At 47.0% G+C, this 19,402-nt stretch overlaps 3 protein-coding genes across 8 annotated transcripts; 1 reads left to right on the plus strand and 2 right to left on the minus strand.

Moving 5' to 3' along the window:
* The first annotated feature begins 834 nt into the window (after positions 1-834).
* On the plus strand, positions 835-13,325 carry ppp4r4 (protein phosphatase 4, regulatory subunit 4). Of its 5 annotated transcripts, none has more exons than XM_062411089.1 (25): positions 835-1,025; positions 2,641-2,714; positions 2,898-3,000; positions 3,080-3,227; positions 4,254-4,327; positions 4,436-4,542; positions 5,148-5,255; positions 5,343-5,464; positions 5,555-5,677; positions 6,762-6,904; positions 6,976-7,095; positions 7,327-7,404; positions 7,565-7,648; positions 7,981-8,154; positions 8,248-8,353; positions 8,543-8,690; positions 8,776-8,920; positions 9,002-9,040; positions 9,663-9,734; positions 9,808-9,871; positions 9,997-10,065; positions 10,924-11,014; positions 11,103-11,164; positions 11,232-11,481; positions 12,580-13,325. In XM_062411089.1, exons 1-25 carry the CDS (start codon positions 915-917, stop codon positions 12,623-12,625), a joined length of 2,661 nt encoding a protein of 886 aa, XP_062267073.1. In that variant the 5' UTR covers positions 835-914; the 3' UTR covers positions 12,626-13,325. The 5 variants fall into 5 exon arrangements, 3 of the variants coding, with proteins under 3 accessions (XP_062267073.1, XP_062267075.1, XP_062267074.1); XM_062411091.1 differs by having other exon boundaries at positions 11,232-11,333; XM_062411090.1 differs by having other exon boundaries at positions 9,814-9,871.
* Positions 13,326-13,382: 57 nt separating this feature from the next.
* On the minus strand, positions 13,383-16,435 carry LOC133973324 (protein Z-dependent protease inhibitor-like). Of its 2 annotated transcripts, none has more exons than XM_062411096.1 (6): positions 16,309-16,435; positions 15,688-15,978; positions 15,306-15,599; positions 14,863-15,136; positions 14,522-14,669; positions 13,383-14,388 (listed from the first exon to the last, which is right to left on the minus strand). In XM_062411096.1, exons 1-6 carry the CDS (start codon positions 16,319-16,321, stop codon positions 14,200-14,202), a joined length of 1,209 nt encoding a protein of 402 aa, XP_062267080.1. In that variant the 5' UTR covers positions 16,322-16,435; the 3' UTR covers positions 13,383-14,199. The 2 variants fall into 2 exon arrangements, with proteins under 2 accessions (XP_062267080.1, XP_062267081.1); XM_062411097.1 differs by having other exon boundaries at positions 16,295-16,394.
* Positions 16,436-16,595: 160 nt separating this feature from the next.
* Positions 16,596-19,297, minus strand: xrcc3 (X-ray repair complementing defective repair in Chinese hamster cells 3). The gene is made up of 7 exons (XM_062410764.1): positions 19,086-19,297; positions 18,840-18,977; positions 18,559-18,753; positions 18,188-18,342; positions 17,907-18,119; positions 17,383-17,417; positions 16,596-17,273 (listed from the first exon to the last, which is right to left on the minus strand). Exons 1-7 carry the CDS (start codon positions 19,138-19,140, stop codon positions 17,045-17,047), a joined length of 1,020 nt encoding a protein of 339 aa, XP_062266748.1. The 5' UTR covers positions 19,141-19,297; the 3' UTR covers positions 16,596-17,044.
* Positions 19,298-19,402: the final 105 nt, after the last annotated feature.

A 19,402-nucleotide genomic window follows, 5' to 3' on the forward strand; every position in this document is an offset into this window, starting at 1 on the left:
TGATGTGATGATGATGTGATGATGATGTGATGATGTGATGATGTGATGAAGTGATGATGATCTGATGAACTGATGAACTGATGATCTGATGATCTGATGATGTGATGATGTGATGATTATGTGATTATGTGATGATGTGATGATGATGTGATGATGTGATGATGTGATGATGTGATGATGATCTGATGAACTGATGAACTGATGATCTGATGATGTGATGATGTGATGATTATGTGATTATGTGATGATGTGATGATGATGTGATGATGTGATGATGTGATGAAGTGATGATGTGATGATGATCTGATGATCTGATGATCTGATGATGTGATGATTATGTGATTATGTGATGATGTGATGATGATGTGATGATGTGATGATGTGATGATGATCTGATGATGTGATGATGTGATGAAGTGATGATGATCTGATGATGTGATGATGTGATGATGTGATGATGATCTGATGAACTGATGATCTGATGAACTGATGAACTGATGATCTGATGATCTGATGATGTGATGATGTGATGATGTGATGATGATCTGATGATGTGATGATGTGATGAAGTGATGATGATCTGATGATCTGATGAATAGATGATGATGTGATGATGTGATGATGTGATAATGTGATGATGATCTGATGAACTGATGAACTGATGATCTGATGATCTGATGATCTGATGATCTGATGATCTGATGATGTGATGATGTGATGACGTGATGTTGTGACGTGTGTATTCTGCTCTCAAGTCTCGCGGCCCCCGGACTCACCGGTTTCCATGGAGACAGTTAGTGACAGTGCCCCCGCCCCCCGCCTCTTCCTCTCAGCACGATGGTTGGAGCTCAGATCCTCCGCTGAGCACCGGAACCACCGGAACCGCTGGGACAAGAGAACCGGAACGTGTCCAGATGTTCTTCAGCAGAATGAACCAGAGCAGCTTCCTGTTCGGACCCCTGGACGAGCTGCACGAGCTGCACGAGCTGGCCTTCATCGAGAGACCGATCCGCAGGAGTCTGAAGGTACACACACAACCGCACGTACACAACCGCACACACACATACGCATAGACTCACATGAATACGCACGCGCGTGCACGTCGGTGATGATGATGTGACGCTGTGTGAGTCAGTGGAGGAAGATCAGCCTCCACACAGGAAGCAGAGGGAGACCCGCAGCGTGACGCAGTTTTACTGCGTGTCTGTCTGTCTGCAGTGAGACAGGTTTATATACAGTCTGCAGTGAGACAGGTTTATATACAGTCTGCAGTGAGACAGGTTTATATACAGTCTCCAGTGAGACAGGTTTATATAGAGTCTGCAGTGAGACAGGTTTATATACAGTCTGCAGTGAGACAGGTTTACATACAGTCTGCAGTGAGACAGGTCTACATACAGTCTGCAGTGAGACAGGTTTATATACAGTCTGCAGTGAGACAGGTTTATATACAGTCTGCAGTGAGACAGGTCTACATACAGTCTGCAGTGAGACAGGTTTATATACAGTCTGCAGTGAGACAGGTTTATATACAGTCTGCAGTGAGACAGGTTTATATACAGTCTGCAGTGAGACAGGTTTATATACAGTCTCCAGTGAGACAGGTTTATATAGAGTCTGCAGTGAGACAGGTTTATATACAGTCTGCAGTGAGACAGGTTTACATACAGTCTGCAGTGAGACAGGTCTACATACAGTCTGCAGTGAGACAGGTTTATATACAGTCTGCAGTGAGACAGGTTTATATACAGTCTGCAGTGAGACAGGTCTACATACAGTCTGCAGTGAGACAGGTTTATATACAGTCTGCATTGAGACAGGTTTACATACAGTCTGCAGTGAGACAGGTTTATATACAGTCTGCAGTGAGACAGGTTTATATACAGTCTGCAGTGAGACAGGTTTATATACAGTCTCCAGTGAGACAGGTTTATATAGAGTCTGCAGTGAGACAGGTTTATATACAGTCTGCAGTGAGACAGGTTTACATACAGTCTGCAGTGAGACAGGTTTATAGACAGTCTGCAGTAAGACAGGTTTATATACAGTCTGTAGTAAGACAGGTTTATATACAGTCTGCAGTGAGACAGGTTTACATACAGTCTGCAGTGAGACAGGTTTACATACAGTCTGCAGTGAGACAGGTTTATATACAGTCTGCAGTGAGACAGGTTTATATACAGTCTGCAGTGAGAGAGGTTTATAGACAGTCTGCAGTAAGACAGGTTTATATACAGTCTGTAGTAAGACAGGTTTATATACAGTCTGCAGTGAGACAGGTTTATATACAGTCTGCAGTGAGACAGGCCTCAGGTGATACACAGCGTCTGCGAGAGAGGCTAGCTGGTTAGCATGCTAACCTCTGGAGACACAACATGGTGAGAACGTAGTAAAAACATTTTTTTCATTCTCGGGACCTAGAAAAACCAAGGTAACTCAGAACTATGATGTTAAAGTACAAGTACTTAGTTACTTAGCACAGAGTAGTTTTTACGGGTAGTTTTGGGGGCAGGAATGTGTGAGGACTGTTTCCCTGTGAAAACTGAACAGTCCCCAGACATGAGGGAATCGAACTGGTGACGCTGTGACGATGAGGTGTTTGTGACCCACTGAGTGTTGAGCTGGTTGTGCTCCTGTCAGACGGCGGAGGAGATCGAGCAGCTGACGGTGGATGAAGACCTCAGTGACATAGAGAGAGCCGTCTACCTGCTCAGGTGAGGACTCACAAGCCTCCTGATGGTTGTGTGGTTAATGTCTGGACTCTCTCTCCAGGTGTCACTGCTGGAATCCCTCAGGGCTCACGTTTAGGTCCTTGTCTTTATTAACTGTACATTTTCTTACTTCAAATCTATATTTCCCCTGATTGTAACTCTATGTTTGTTTCCTCTTGTCCCCAGTGTGGGTCAAGAGGTGCAGAGAGCCAGCGTCATCAGCAACCTGCCGAGTCTGGTCCGACAGAATCCTGCCGAGACGTTTCGTCGGGTCGTTCCAAAAGTCCGGGTGCGTAGCATCAGCCCTCCTCCGTCTGAAGGTCCGTTCTGAGAGGACAGGGGTAACCTCTCATGTCTGTGTGACTCAGGAGGTCCTGAACGGGTCCGGAGCTGAGATCCAGCTGCTGGCAGCAGCATCGTTTTTAACCATCCTGCAGGACGACATCATCCTGATCCACACCCACACCTACTCCATCCTGAAGACAGTCCTGCTGCACCTGAACCACCGAGACCCAGGTATCACACCTGAACCGCCCACACACAGGTATCACACCTGAACCACTCACACACAGGTATCACACCTGAACCGCCCACACACAGGTATCATACCTGAACCACTCGCACACTGGTTCACACCTGAACCGCCCACACACAGGTATCACACCTGAACCACTCACACACAGGTTCAAACCCTAACCACCCACACCCAGGTATCACACCTGAACCACTCGCACACTGGTTCACACCTGAACCGCCCACACACAGGTATCACACCTGAACCAACCACACCCAGGTATCACACCTGAACCGCCCACACACTGGTTCACACCTGAACCGCCCACACACAGGTATCACACCTAAACCACCCACACACAGGTTCAAACCCTAACCACCCACACCCAGGTATCACACCTGAACCACTCGCACACTGGTTCACACCTGAACCACCCACACACAGGTATCACACCTGAACCAACCACACCCAGGTATCACACCTGAACCGCCCACACACAGGTATCACACCTGAACCACCCACACACAGGTATCACACCTGAACCACTCGCACACTGGTTCACACCTGAACCACCGAGACCCAGGTATCACACCTGAACCGCCCACACACAGGTATCAAACCTGAACCGCCCCCACACAGGTATCACACCAGAACCACCCACACACAGGTATCACACCTGAACCACTCGCACACTGGTTCACACCTGAACCACCGAGACCCAGGTATCACACCTGAACCGCCCACACACAGGTATCAAACCTGAACCGCCCACACACAGGTATCACACCTGAACCGCCCACACACAGGTATCACACCTAAACCACCCACACACAGGTATCACACCTGAACCGCCCACACCCAGGTATCACACCTGAACCACTCGCACACTGGTTCACACCTGAACCACCCACACACAGGTATCACACCTGAACCAACCACACCCAGGTATCACACCTGAACCGCCCACACACTGGTTCACACCTGAACCACTTACCTGTTGATGACTGGGATGTGTTTGTGTTTGTCAGTGGTGAGTAACGCCTGGTTGGAGACGCTGCTGTCGGCCATCGACTCTTTACCCAAGGAGACCATCAAACAGGAGGTACAGGGATCAATGCTGCCGATCAATAACCTTCATGGGTCATCAACATGTTGGTTCAGAAGATATGAAAGCTCTGCCTCACTCTCTGTTCCTGTCTGTCTCTCCAAGGTGCTGATCCCTCTCCTCCATCAGTCTCAACTGTCTCACCCTCTTCATACGCGTCTCGCCAGCTGTCACATTTTAGGAAAAGTCGCCTGCAAGTTTGATTCCCACATGTGCGCAACAGTAAAATAATTTCAATTTTCAAATGATTATTGATCAGATGAATGTCTCATGTTGATGATGTCACACCTGATCTGACCATAGACTGTATATAGACATAGAATCTAAATTAAGATGGACGACATGACAGCTCTCAAAACTGAAACTAAATCAACTGGATCGCCCTCTGGTGGCTGACTGCAGTATAGGTCACTAACCTCCTCCATGTTAGCAGATGGGACATGGACTAAACTATAAATCAAAGATGTTAAATAAATGTTTGTAAATGGTGTTTCTGAAATTTCAGGTCGTTCTCCTCTCTGTGATGTTTGTTCAAGTGTTTCAGATCAGTTTGGTTTGAATCAGTTATTTGATGATATAAATACAACTGAGACATGATTGACAGTTAAAACTGCCAGACGAATGGTTGAGCATTAGTGGGCGGGCCCTGGATGACAGCTGCACGATCACTACTGTACAGACTGACTGTAAATGACGTCATCACCACAAGATGGCAGTGTTTGGAGTCAGGATATTTTAGCTTCCTTTCTGGTGGAAGTGGAGACGAGTCATCCATCTTTGTTTGTCCAGCACTAATAGCTGTTCTTCTGTTGGTCAGAGTGAAGAAGGAGCTGCTGCCTCTCGCTCGCTCTCTATGTCAGGATGTGGAGTTCGAGGTTCGAGCCTGTATGTGCCGTCAGCTGGAGAGCATCGCTAGAGCAACATGGTAACCCTTATCAAACACCAACATAAACACACTTAAAATGGACCAGATATCTGTTGTGGTGAGACGTTGTGTCTTTGTCCGTCTCAGGGTGGACAACACCAGGACAGAGCTGCTTCCTGAACTGGTGAAGCTCGCCAGAGATGAGGAGAGCAGCGTGTGCCTCGCTGCCTTCGACACAATCATCAATCTGATGGAGATGATCGACAACGGTGAGTCCTCAGGGACAACAGCTAGATGGGTAAACCCCCCTCCTGTTCACGCCACCACATTCACAGCCCCCCCCCCCCCCCCCCCCCCAGATGACAGACTCCATGTGGTGGTTCCTCTGGTGATGTCGGTGTGCGAGGCGTCATCTCACGGGGATGAAACCATCTTGGCATCTTTGTCGTTCCAGTTTGGGAAGCTGTGCAGTGGACTGGCAGGTAAGACCCATCACTGCAGTCACTCAGTAGAACCACAGTAAAGAAAATGAAGTCTTACTGAAGATACTTGTGACTCTGATGTGGTGAATTAAAGTTAAAGTTAAAGCTGTTTGCCGAGACCATGATTCTCGGCTGGGAAAGGGTGAATTGGTCTCTAACTCAACTGGGAGGTGACCCATAACTCACTGGAGGGACGACATATCCCATGAGAGCTGGAATATATGGTTGGAGAGAGGGATGTTTAGAATACGATCTCTTGGACAGTAGAAAGAAGAGCGACTTCAGGAACAAGCTGCCTTGTCTAAAACAGGCCGACCTGTAGCCCTCCTTGAGCCAGGAGGTGCTCATCCTGGTCTGGGTCAGTGCTTCAGAGCAGCCACCTTCTCTTCTCTGATTGTCGTCCTGGAGAAGATGTCCCTAAGGGACTGAAACCATCTCATGGATGACGTATTGCAAACCTGGATTAGGGGAATATTCTGCTCCACCTGCTGTTTTTCTTGGATACATAGGTGCATCTCCACCCGGTGGTGAGCTGAATCAAATAGTGGGAGCTGCCGGTCAGGCCGGCTGAATGTAAACACATAGTGACATCTCACCACAGGGTTCTCCTTCAGGCTGGTTGCTCCTGAAGTAGCAGACAGTTATGAGGAGGTCAAGTGACCTGGACTGAGAGTAGTTTCAGACAAAGGAAGGAATACTTGATGCATTCTCCAGAGAGGAATCACAGCTTCTCTCTCTTTTTGGTGCTGGATCAGGAGACCAGCTGTTTACTCTTGAAGAAATAACGGAAGGGTCTAAATGTGTTTGACTGGGAGAAGGTTTATTGACCATGCCAAGGTATATTGGGGAAGGGTTCTTTGATCGTCTGGGGTGCCAGGGCCATTAGTCCTTCAGTTCTTGCGTAACCAGAGGAAGACGCCATCAGGTTTCTCTGCAGGAAGTCCAACATGTTGCTACAGGGTGTTGGACTCCCCTCACACCTTCATGTTGGTGTGAACAGGATCAGAAGGTGCAGTGTGAAGTGCTTTTGGGGGGGCCTTCAGGACTGAGGAGGGATGATGTTGTAAGAGTCACTGTGTTTCAGGCTCTCTGTCAGACGAGCAGAAGGCCCGGCTGCTGCAGAGGTTCAAGCTGCTGTGTGTCACCGGTCTGCAGACTGAAGAACAACTGACAACTGACATCAGTGAGTCCAAGCTGATTCGCTGCAACTGCTGCTACAACTTTCCAGTAAGTTCAGACACAAACACACACGCGCAGCATTTTGATTACTTGATCTAACCTTGTCTCTGTTTCCGAAGGCCATGATGGTGTTTGCTGGCTCCACCCACTTCCTGTCAGAACTCTACCCGTCCTTTTCCACTCTCTGTTGTGACCCCGACGTCTGCGTCCGTAGAAGTGCTGCAGCCAGTTTCCACCAGGTCCCAGTATACTGATAAAAACCTGATGGTTTACCTGTTTGTACAAGAGCAGGGAAGCTAGAGGGCGTATCCTCTGAGGAGCAGGAAGGAGATACAGGGATGACGACCAGTAGCTCTTAAGAGATTGCTAACATAACAATCACAGTTGTTATGACAGAAGGAAGCAGTTCAGTATTTGTATGTTTCAGTGCTTTGGCTGCGAACAGCTTCTCACTAACTCTCCTCTGTCAGGTGGTGAAGCTGCTCGGCTCAAACGTCCAGGTGCTTCATAAAGAGCTTCTGCTTCTGCTGCAGGACGACGCTCTGGAGGTGAGAGGTGCTGTTTCTGTGTCATCAGCACACTATTGTCGTCTTTTGTTATTATTTTATAAAGTGTTAAACATTTAACAGCAGCTAAGAACTAACACTTCTACGATGCTGTTGAGTTGTGGGTTTGTTGTGTGCTGGAGCTTCTGTTTTCGTTGTTGAGGTTCTGGATGCTCTGATGAATCACCTGGAGGAAACTCTGGAGGCGGTTCTGTCCAGAGGAGAGAACCTGATGTTGGACGACACGGTGAGAAAACAAACCTCGAGTCTTAAGATGTTTGCACACAAGTCCGTGTTTTTTATCTGAAACCGTTTCAAGTTAAATAGTAAAGATGTCCTGAAACAGACCTGAAGCCATGGGGAGAGTTCCTCAGCTCTTCAGTCAGATGATGAAATTCTCCTGGCTCCTGAATCTTCTCAGGATCTGATGAACCCGACATTTTCTATAAACAAAATCATCCTCCCTGCTGTACTTTATCGCCTTCTGGCAATTTTCAGATTAAAAGTTAGATATATCAGACTGGATTGGATGAAGGATTAAAAAACGTCTTTCTCTCTTTTGATGCTTCTTCTCATCAGTTCCCAGAGCTGCTGGCGGCCCTGTTGTTGGCAGAGCAGAAGGTCGGATGTTCTCTGCGCTGGCGGCTGCATGAGAAGCTGCTGCAGCGTTACACCTGCCTGGCCAGACTGCTGCCTGGAGAAGTGCTGCACCAGAGCTTCTCCCCTCGCATCTTCATCATCCTCACCACCAATGTCGGCACCACAAGACAACACAAGACGTGACATGATGCAGCAGGTAGAGCAGTGGGACAGACGGTAAATCCTCCTCTGGTGTTGTGGTTGCAGAAGGTGTTGCCCGTGCAGAAGGAGGCGGCTCGAACGTTCTGCACATTCCTCCGTTACAACCGCAAACAGGAGCAGCGTCAGGAGATGATGGAGCGACTGATCCAAGGTCAGAACACCCTGGTCCTGCAGTCTCAGGTGCACTGAGTACGTCACCTGTGAACAGGTGACCTCAGGTACCTCAGTGAAGTATTTTTTAAAGACTCGTGAAAGTTAGAGACAGACATGGTCACACTGTGAAAACAGGTCAGAAGGTCTCGAGGACACAGATCACTGATGGCTTGTGTCTGATCCTCAGATCTGGCTCAAGGGCGGAGCTACTGGAACCGACTGAGGTTCCTCGACATCTGTCAAACAGCCACGGAGATCTTCTCCAGGAAGTACTTCAACAAACACTTTCTGATTCCTGCGCTGCAGCTGGTGCACGACCCGGTGGCCAACGTCAGGTAGGACCATCCACCTGTCTGTCTGTTGACCTGTCTGTCTGTCCACCTGTCTGTCTGTTGACCTGTCTGTCTGTCCACCTGTCAGGTACAAGCTGTGCCAGCTGTTGCCCAGGCTTCGCTCGTTGCTCCGGATGCCGGCCGACAAACAGCTGCTGCAACAACTTGACTTCTGCGTCCAGAAGCTTCTGTGCAGAGAGACAGATAAAGACGTGGTGGCCACGATTCGTAAGGTAACGTCCTCATCACGTGTCTGTCCACCTGTCTTCGTGTCCCGGACTTTGAGCTGACAACAGATTCATTGTGTTTTTCAGACAGTGTTGGAACTGGACAAACTGGACCTCAAAGAACCTGTGAGCTTCTTTTCATCAGCACTAGATCATGGTTTGATGGTTTCTGGGGCCTGTCCTACGAAGGGAGCTCCACATGTCTTTATGATATCTTTATGATATCCGGGTGAACTCAACCCAACAATCACAGTCAGACCAAGTGGTCGCATGACGCTGGTTATTAACTCGATAAATTAACCCAGATTATACTACTTAACATATGAGCATGTGCACATAAATGGGAGGGGTTTACTGCTAATGCCCAATCATAGACAGTTTGACTGGCAGATCTTTCAGAAACTCTTCAGAGGATCTCAGAGGATCTTGTGGGTGTCTGAAGACCCTGGTCCTCCTCAGAGACTCGAACGATCCTCACCAGCTCCACGGGTCCTCTGAGAACATGATGTCATGGTTCAAAGGAAGGGATTGGTCAGTGGGTGGAGCTTTATACTGGCAGGTTAGCTGCTCAGCGTAAAGAACCATGGTGATTTACCCCGATAACAAGGGAACGAGCTTCGTAGGAACCTGAAACCCTGAAGTTACCCGGAAGGTTAGCGTTAAGCCATGAGCGCAAATCCAGCTTCGTAGCACAGAGCCCTGTTGTTGTTGTGTCTGTTGTTGCGTCACCTCCACTGTGTTTGCTCAGTTTCATAAGAGACAGGAGAGAGACGTTCTGGACCAGAAGAAGGAGAAGGAGGAGACTCTGCTGCTGGAGATGGTGAGTGTGAACACGACGGTTCCTCCTCAGTCTGAGTCCTCCTCAGTCGTAATGATGTTTCCTCTGTTGTCAGGAACAGCTGGAGCGACAACACAGTGACGGAAAACTCACCGCTGAACCTCAAACGGACAGAAAACGTGAGCATGACAACGAAAAGATAAACACGAGATGAGCTTCATGTGCACCTGAAGGTTTCTGATGTGATCAATGAGTTTATTGACCCAGTTTCGTTTTTTGTGTGTGAACCGTCGATCTCCGACAGGAAGAGAAAGTAAAACCTGTCTCTCTGCAACGAAGTCCATGTCCATGTCCTCATCTGGAAATGCATCTGGTAAGACAAAAAAACCGCTGATCAGTATTTTCTCCACCATTTGTGAAACCAAGACCAGCTAATAAGCCACAGGTTGGAGAGATTGAGTCTCCACCTTGGTTTCATATGTAACCATCCGTTCTCTATCGTGTCAAGAATAACTTTCCACCCTAAATATTCCATATGTCCCCCCACACACCGAGGTGGTGCTGGTGCACCTGTGGCCCAGTGGTAGACCATACTCCCGATGATGCTTCTGAGTGGGAAGTTCGGTTTGTTTTAGTTATCTTAGGAAGAAAGGTCTCTGTTGAGTTATCCTCACCAGGTGGGATGTGCTCTGGTACCAAGAGATCTTTAGTTATATGATTTCCAGGAAGTAGATGTTGTTGACAATCTCCACCTCCTCACTATTTATGTGGAACGGGGGATGTGTGGTCGTCCTCGATCTCCTAAAGTCCACAATGTTTCTTTTAGTTTTTGTGGTGTTCAGGACCAGGTTGTTGTTCCAACGTCACTTGAAGGGTTAGCTGTATAATATCAGATATGTTTAATATGAAATCAATACTGAACATTTACTGTAAATGATCTTGATAAGGATTAGTTCTGCTACTTTGATGGAATATCCTTATTTATACTAAAACCTGTGATCAACTTCTTTCCCATTACCAGTAGAGGAGTTTCTTTCCGGTGTGAGACGCTCTCTCATCTCGTTGTCTGTCAAATAAACAGTTTCACCGAGGTGTCGTGTTTCCATCACAACTGCTCGGAGCGGGAGCCGATAAAAACCTTTTTTCTTAGAGAGGTTCTTAGAACCTGGAGATGAATTAGAACCTTAAGGAGGAACTCAAACAAGGATGGATGATGTTCCTTTTTCTACAGGTAAAGAGATGAGGAAGTCTAAACTGTCACGGAGTCGATCCCTCAGCAGTCAGTCGACAACAACCAAACCTGCCAACTCAGAAAGACCTCTGTAAGACCATCAGACCTCCTTGACTTTCACTTGTGTGGGACGAGTACGTGTCCACTGTTCTGAATAGTTCTTTGGTTCTTCAATTCAGGAAGGTTAAGGAGCTGAGCAGCACATCTGGACCCGGGAAGTCCTCCATGTTACAGAGCAAAGGTACCACATCTTTGCATCCACCGCATAAATACCTCTTCAGTTTTTCATCACTGGCTTTGTTTTATAGATGGCTGTTTGAGGAACGCCCACTTCACTTTGTCAACCCAGTCAATCTCATCCATGCCAGTCCTGATCCGCAGCAACACCACCAGCCTCCTGGACCGGGCAGGTACTTTGGACCACAGAACCAGTTCCATAGACCAGAGAACCACTAATATAGACCAGAGAGACCACAGGACGAGTACCTTGGAGCAGCGCAGTAAAACAATGGAGCGGAGTGGCGGGGTTAAGGACAATCAGTCCAGAAAGTTGTCAACGTGAGTTCTTGCTAAAATAATTCATTGGTGGAACCTGTTCTAAGCCACGGCCCAGGACTAGGAAGCAGAATTTGTGGTTATCAGGTTAACTTCGGTTTTAACTCAGAGATTTTTTCAGTTCTACGAAGCTCGTTCCCTTGTTATCAGGGTAAATCACCATGCTAACTTACACTGAGCAGCTGACCTGCTCCAGGTTAAGTGGGACATAAGAGATCAAACAGTATAAAGCTCCGCCCACTGACCAATCACCTCCTTGAACTATGAAATCATGTTCTTAGAGGATCTGTGGATCTGGTGTGGATTGTTCAAGTCTCTGAGGAGGACCAGGGTCTTCAGAGACCCACGAGATCCTCTGAGCTCCTCTGATGAGCTTCTGAAAGATCTAGATTCTCCTCAGAGGATGAACCTCAGTCAGCTGCTGGAGCCCAACAGAACCAGTCTGACCAGTAAAGTGCTCCCAGTACCACAGACTGCATCTGCTTCACTTACTGGTACTGATGTACTGGGAGTGTTAGCAGAGGAGAACCACACATACTTTAAATACTATGATCCTTTAAATAGAAGTAACAGTTTGATCCTGGTTGAGAAGTATGAGTCTCTGCTGTCAGTCAAACTTGTCTGTGATTGGTCATATGCAGTAAACCCCACCCCTTTTATGTGCACATGGTCATATCTAAAGTAGTAAAACCTTTGTTTACTTAATGAGTTAATAACCAGCGTCATGTGACCACAGCCTGTGATAGTTGGGTTAAGTTCAGCTGGCTAACTGAAAGTTGAACGAGCTTCGTGGAACAGACCCCTGCTCGAAACCTGTTTGGACCATGTATCGTCTAAGTTTAACTAAATTTAGGTTGAATCTTTTTGTGTGAGGTCAGCTTGACTGTAACCCTTGTTTTGAACCTGAACTAATGAACAAATAATGAGATTACATTTGTTTAAAAATCCAATGAGCCTAGTTAAGTTCTCTTTTATAACTACCTTAGTCTAGTTAACTTAGTTCACTTAGCTTGGTTTAATCGCTTTATTCATAAATTAAACTGCTAACACAAATGTCAGATTCTCCAGTTTTGATAAATAACTGTTTTTCCTAATCAACAGAAACAGGAAGTCGAACTCTTTCAGTGTCCAGTCCGGGCGAGATTAAGATGATGACATCAACGTACCTCCACCAGACCATCAGCCAATCAGCAGGAAGTGGGCAGTTTCAGGACATTACCCAGAATGCAACAGGACATTATCTCTGTCTTACAGTGACTAACAGATCTGCTGTATTCAAATGATCTCATCCTATCATCTGATTGGTTCAGTAAACACAACACATTCAAACTGCTACTGTGTTCTTATTGGTTGTTGGTTTCACATGTCACATGTTCTCTGTTACACGGGCCATCGTGACTAGTGTCCGTCCTGGGAGACGGGTCCTCACATGTGTCCCTGAGGTTTCTACCTTCTACCTGTTAGAGGGTTCAGTAGTTTGACTCTAGTTGAGGGTGAAGAACAGAGGACGTCTCACTTGGTTAAAGACCAGGAGACAAACTGGGACCTGTGAATATGAGACTACACTAATACAATTTGATTGATGATTGACATGCCGACATGTGTCAGATGAACATCCTGTCAGGTTTCAAAGCTGAATAATTTGTACTGATGTTTTTAATCATATTGAACTGGAACAATCAGAGCCAGGCGCTGCCCAGCATGCAGTGCAGATCCTGCTGCCTTCAGGATTCCAGGTCACACAGTTTTTTAAAGCTTTATTTAAAACCTGATTTCTTTCATGTTTAGTTGGAAGTGACAGACCCCCCCCCCCGCCCATCACGGGCTGTTGAGACGGTGGGAACAGGTGATGTCACAGTGAGGTCTGATGTCATGTTGGTGTGTTTGTGAAATGACTCCACAGGTAAAGTGACGTATTTTAATGTTTCATAGGGATTTACTGCATCACAGTACGAAAAATTAACAACAGTATGTTTACGTCATGAACTCTAAATAGTTGTGTTCATGTGTGATAACATGCTCATGATCATGCTAACATGCTAACTAGCTGCAGATTGAAACAGGTTGATCGTCTCCTCCCTCTAGAGGGCAGTGTTTCACTGGCTGGATTATTTGAGATGATTCCAAACTAAGTCTCAGAGAAAATAATAAATAAAATAAGTTGTTTAAAGTTAATCCATGTTTGTGAGTCTGTATGAAAACCAGCGCAGCGTTCAGCAACAACAGTGTTTACAAACCTTTGTGGTTCCTTACATTAAAAGTGAAGCAGCTTTGACCCCTGACCCTTCATCACTGGTCAAAAACCACAGGGGTATTTTTATCCTCTAATTTACCACCATGTTCTGAGCTAAATGCTAACAGCTGATGTTTAGCATGTTTAATGATCACCATCCTTAGCATGTGAGCACACTAACATGAGTTATTAAGGGGTAAATATGTGGTTGCTCAAGCTGAAGGGAAATGTTAATACACCTGTTTAAACATGATGAGAACAACAGCAGCCATTTTCAGTTTTCCTATTGATCGCTCAGGGCCGTTCTTATCTTGTGACCCCTCGATGGGTCCAGACCCTTAGGTTGATCAACACATAAAGGAGCTAACTACAGAATCTACTGACACTAGATGAACATTAGAACTTAGTAAAACTGCTGAGTCGTTGTTTCACTGTTAAAAACTTAAAGTTCGATGAGTGGGACTCGGGTGGACGTGGCTTAGCAACCACTACTTCCTGGTGGGATCGACCACTCGACCAATGGACATCAGGCTGCCAGTGTTCTGCTGGTAGATGATGAAGATGAAGGGTCGGTTGATGGTCAGTCGAGGGGGAGGACTAGAGAACATATTGACTCCACCCCCTGCAGTGATGTCATCGCTGCGCTCGTCAACAGAGACAACCGATTTATGAAAAACCTGAAAAAAGAGGTTTAGATAAGAGATTTTAACAATAAAGTAAAAAACGAAACCATTTCACATCAGAACCAACGACATTAAACCACCACAGAGACCGGGGGGGGGCTTCAATACATCTAGCTCCTTCACTCACCTGTGTTAGTCTGGGTCCTTTAGCCCCGCCCATGTTTGTGATCTCTGCATCGTCCTGAAACACCTGCGTGATGTTAAGAGTCTGCAGGACGTCCTTCAGCGAGTAGGAACGTTCCATCAGGAAGCGAGGAACCTGCACCTCCAACTTCCTGCGTACAAAATAAAACAGAATGGATGGAGATGGATTCATTTTCAGAAATGTAAATAATTAAACTTAAGTTTGACTCCACTTCTTCTGTCTGTTATTCTACGAAAACTGTTCCGTATTCATATGTTCAGATCAACGCTGTGATTCATGTTGATGTTGGCGTTGAGGACGAGAGGCAGGAAGCAGATTCTTACGTCCTCTTGAGTTGTTTGATCCAGGCTTGGATCTTTTCCGCCGTCACTTCTTCTTCAACCACGGTGACGTCCACATCTTCATCAGGCAACACGACTAACATGGCCGCCCCGTCGGTCATCGGCAGCTGCAACACACCGGCCTTCACTGAGCGGTCGTAAGCCAGGAAGTACCGGTCCGTCCTGACCATCATGGAGACCATGACGATGTGATACCTGTCCACGTAGAACCGGTCCTCTTGAGACAGGGACAAGTTAAAGGCTGGACTGAACCGGGCTGAAGAAAAGAAAACTTTATTAGTACAGGCAGACAAAACATTAGAACTGTGTGAGCACTAACCACACATAGAGGTTTGATAACAACACGTCTCAGTCTCTCAGATGTTACATAACCCCGCCTCTCACTAGAAGCCACGCCCCATTCCCAGGTGACAGGTGAGACTTACTCTGATAGGAGGCCACCGTGGCGAGCAGCAGCTGGGTCTGGGCGTCCAGGTTGGTCACCAGCTCCTGGACCTGGTCTCCGGACTGTTCCTGGGCCCAGAGGTTGATGGAGTCGACAGCTTCCTGCGGTGTCGAGTAGTCCACGGTCCTGGCCTTTCCTCTGAACTTCGTCTGAACCAGGTCCACGTAGGACGGGGACACCTCGAAGCTCTGGGCGGGAAAGATGGCCACTCCCTGTTGTGGGTTCAGGGTAACGCCACTCGGCAGGATGGCGTCCCTCAGGGTCTGAAACAGATCTGAGAGCAGCAGTGACTGACTCAACCTCACAGAACCAAACTAGTCTTAAGTTCAACCCTAACCTCTGACCCCTGACCCTGGACCTACCTGGTAGAGTTTGTGGGTCCAGTCCTGACAGAGTGAGTCCGTGAAGCAGCTGATCCTGGGTCGGCCCGTTAGTGGCACTCAGCAGCGCCATCAGTCCAGTGGTCAGCGTGAAGGGCGACAGGTAAACATTATCATCGGACCGACGGGAGACAGCTTGGTACAAGCGGGCCGCGAAGTCTGAGTTCCTATTGGCTAAGTCCTGCAGGGCCGGGTCAGCAGTCTGAGAGCAGACCGGACTCAGGAGGAGGACCAATGACAGGAGGACACAGGGATTCATGGTCACAGTGCTCCCTGTGGAGAAGGCGTGAACAACACTCAGTGACACTGATCACCTCACATCAGAACAGCATCGATCTACTCAGAGCGTCAACCGACTTCCGGTCAAAGAAGACATCGCCCTTTCCAGTGTCGTCACATCAAAACTTCTATTTTGGATTTACGTTGTTTATATTGATTACGACCGTGTGATCGTGATCTACATTTTAAGGGTCGCTTTCCCGTTCGGTGCTAAAAGCGATAAATAAATAATTACTATTAGATCTCTCGATGACGTAATCTATCGATAAACAGCAATGATCCGCAGCTGTAAACAAGCAGAGCAACTGACGTCATCAGTCTGACCTTCAGGTTCCATTCGATCTTCGATGTTTGATCAGATGTTTTTCTGCTTCACGCGCTGCGCATCACTGTCCAGCTCGCGCCCCGGTCACAACACTGCCACTTCCTGTCCGCTCTTTTCAGAATAAAAGTCGTTTCCGCGCAGGACGTAAAAGAAACAATTTATCAAATTTAGCGAATAGAACAGGAAGTAGAAAAAATCTATCAATCTCATGCACAAAATCTAAAATCTATATTCTACTCCACATGATTGTAGAGGTTTCATAAAATTAATTAACATGAAACCTGTCTTCATTGAACAGATATCTATTAGTAAAATGTCAAAATAAAACAAGTTTAAATTCAAATAGAGTTATAAGGAGTCACTTTTACTCATGCTTTTATTTTGAAAGAACCGACGTTCAATTAATTTGTTTCAGACCACAGTGAGGCCATGATGTACATTTATAATTTAACGCTATGTGAATATGTGTAATAATAACAGGAAGACATTAGTAATGTAAGTATTAACACAGATATATAAATGTGAATATATATATATATATATATATATATACACACACACATGTATGAGGTGAAAAATCAGCTGATTTAAACCTGAGGCGAACCAGCAACACAAACACTGAACAAGTGTTCACATATTTTTGGTATTTTACAACATTAATATGAAGTTTTACACCTGACTTCAAATGGCTGCGAAGTTACAGTTTAATACAAACACCCTGCTATTTGAATAAACTCATGTTTCTGTGTCAGAGCTGCAGACCCCCCCCACCCCCTCCCTCCACACAGCAGCGTCTCGTCCATCTCGAGCGAGGTGAGGAGCAAACACCACCTCCAGCCTGCGGAGGGCGCTGCTCTGGTCACCACGGACAACTGTCCTCTGGAGACGGCGCATCATCAGCCGAACCATCACCTGATTGGACCAGGCCAGACCCAGAGCAGGAGACATGTTGGAGGAGAGAGGACTGAGACAAATCATGGCATTAGAAACATGACATCAGCATCTCACATTGATGATGTCATCACATTTAGATGGAATGATTCAAGTGAATAAAAGATGAAATAAAGTTTTACCCTGAACTGTCTGATCTGCTGAAGACATCTGTGACCTGAAACACACAAATACTATCATCACTGAGTAAAGTGACACCAGAGTTATATCAGAGTTTTTACAATTCTTATTACATTATGACACCGCAATTATGGTAAAATCAGTTAATGTCTACATTCCTAGTGTGTGTGTTTATGTGTATGTGTTTATATATGTGTGTGTCTGTGTTCATATGCGTGTGTGTGGGTATAAATAATATAATATAATATAAATCCACCACATGACATCGCTGTCTCACATTGATGATGTCATCACATTTACATGGAATGATTCTAGTGAATCAAAGATGAAATAAAGTTTTTGTGTGGTATGTTTTAGTTTGATTTGATTGTTTCAATCTTATAACTATCATTTGGACTTGTCATCAATAAAAACATCAATGTTAAATGTATTTATCCACCTTCTGTCGTGTGTGTGTGTGCGTGTGTGTGTGTGCGTGCGTGCGTGCGTGTGTGCGTGCGTGTGTGTGTGCGTGCGTGCGTGTTACCTGGTTGATACAGAGGACAGGTGTGGTGAACTCCTGGCTCAGGTGGTGCAGGATGGAGGAGAAGGTGAGCAGCCGTTTGTTCCTCTCCAGCCAATCATCAGCCTGGAACTCAGACCTGAACAGAGCCGCCACCGAGTCCACAACCACGAGTCGGACAAGACCACGAGCCAGCAGCAGGGGGACACGCCGGGACAGACACACCTGGAGAGAGTCCTGAAGACGGAGACAGGTGAGAGAGACATGGCGACTGATCTGACCCAAGGTCAGCAGTGACCACTCACCAAGTCAGCGGTGTGTTCAATGTAAACGTGGTCGCTGAACCGGAGGCTGCTGATCAAAGACTGAGGGACGTCAGAGCGAAGACACGACTGCTCCCTGATCAGCTGCTGCAGACGTCTGACAGGAAACGGGTCCTCAGTACAGATGTAAACTGCTCCTACACACACACACATCATTTATAACCTGATTTCAGGTCAGTTCATTCTGAAGTCGTCCAGCTGTCGCGCTCATGCTCCAAACAGCAGGGGGCAGCATGTCCCCAGAAGGTGCCTGTTCTAGGAGGGAGCTCACTGGCCAATCACAGCTGTGTGATGAGACATTCAACGTGGGAATTGGACCGGTGGAGTGACGGTTACGTGGTGCGTCCACTGACCTGCGTCCAGTCCTCCGTGCTGCGTGGGGTACTGCACACACAGACACAGCTGCAGAGCCAGCTGAGTCTTTCCTGCTCCGCTCTCTCCAGACAGCTCAGTGACGCCCCCCACAGGAAGTCCTCCCCTCAGCAGCCCGTCCAGCACGGGACAGCCCACAGTGAGTCTGAGGTCACGCTGTCCTCCACGGAGGACAGCTGGGAACAGTGGGAAAATACACAGGTCACCACTCTGTGACATCACACAGTTACGTCCAATCAGACTGCAGGGTTGATGGTCTGACCTGGGACGGGGGGGTGTCGCCTGCAGGCGCCGGCTGCCGCGGCGAGCAGGCGCTGGACGTCCGAGTGAGACAGACCAGTGGACCTCTGCAGATCCAGAGCAGAGACACAGAGGACGTCCCCCACACGTCTCAGGTGGGCTGTGGAGAGACAGAGTTACGACAACAGTAATTGTTGAGCTGTGGCATTTATTCCAAATTAAATTGAAACTTGACAAATAGTGATGATGTTAGTGTGTGACCTCTGACCTCTCCTCACTGCTGCCCTGATCCTCGGGTCCAGCTCCAGCTGATCCCACTTCATCTGTCCTCCAGGTTGTGTTCCTCAGGTTGTGTTCCTCTGGTTGTGTTCCTCTGGTTGTGTTCCTCAGCTTCTGTTCCTCTGGTTGTGTTCCTCAGCTTCTGTTCCTCTGGTTGTGTTCCTCTGGTTGTGTTCCTCAGCTTCTGTTCCTCAGCTTCTGTTCCTCTGGTTGTGTTCCTCAGCTTCTGTTCCTCTGGTTGTGTTCCTCTGGTTGTGTTCTTCAGGTTGTGTTCCTCATGTTGTGTCCTCCAGGTTGTGTTCTTCA

This window comes from Platichthys flesus, chromosome 18 (assembly GCF_949316205.1).
Source record: "Platichthys flesus chromosome 18, fPlaFle2.1, whole genome shotgun sequence".
NCBI classification, from domain to species: domain Eukaryota; kingdom Metazoa; phylum Chordata; class Actinopteri; order Pleuronectiformes; family Pleuronectidae; genus Platichthys; species Platichthys flesus.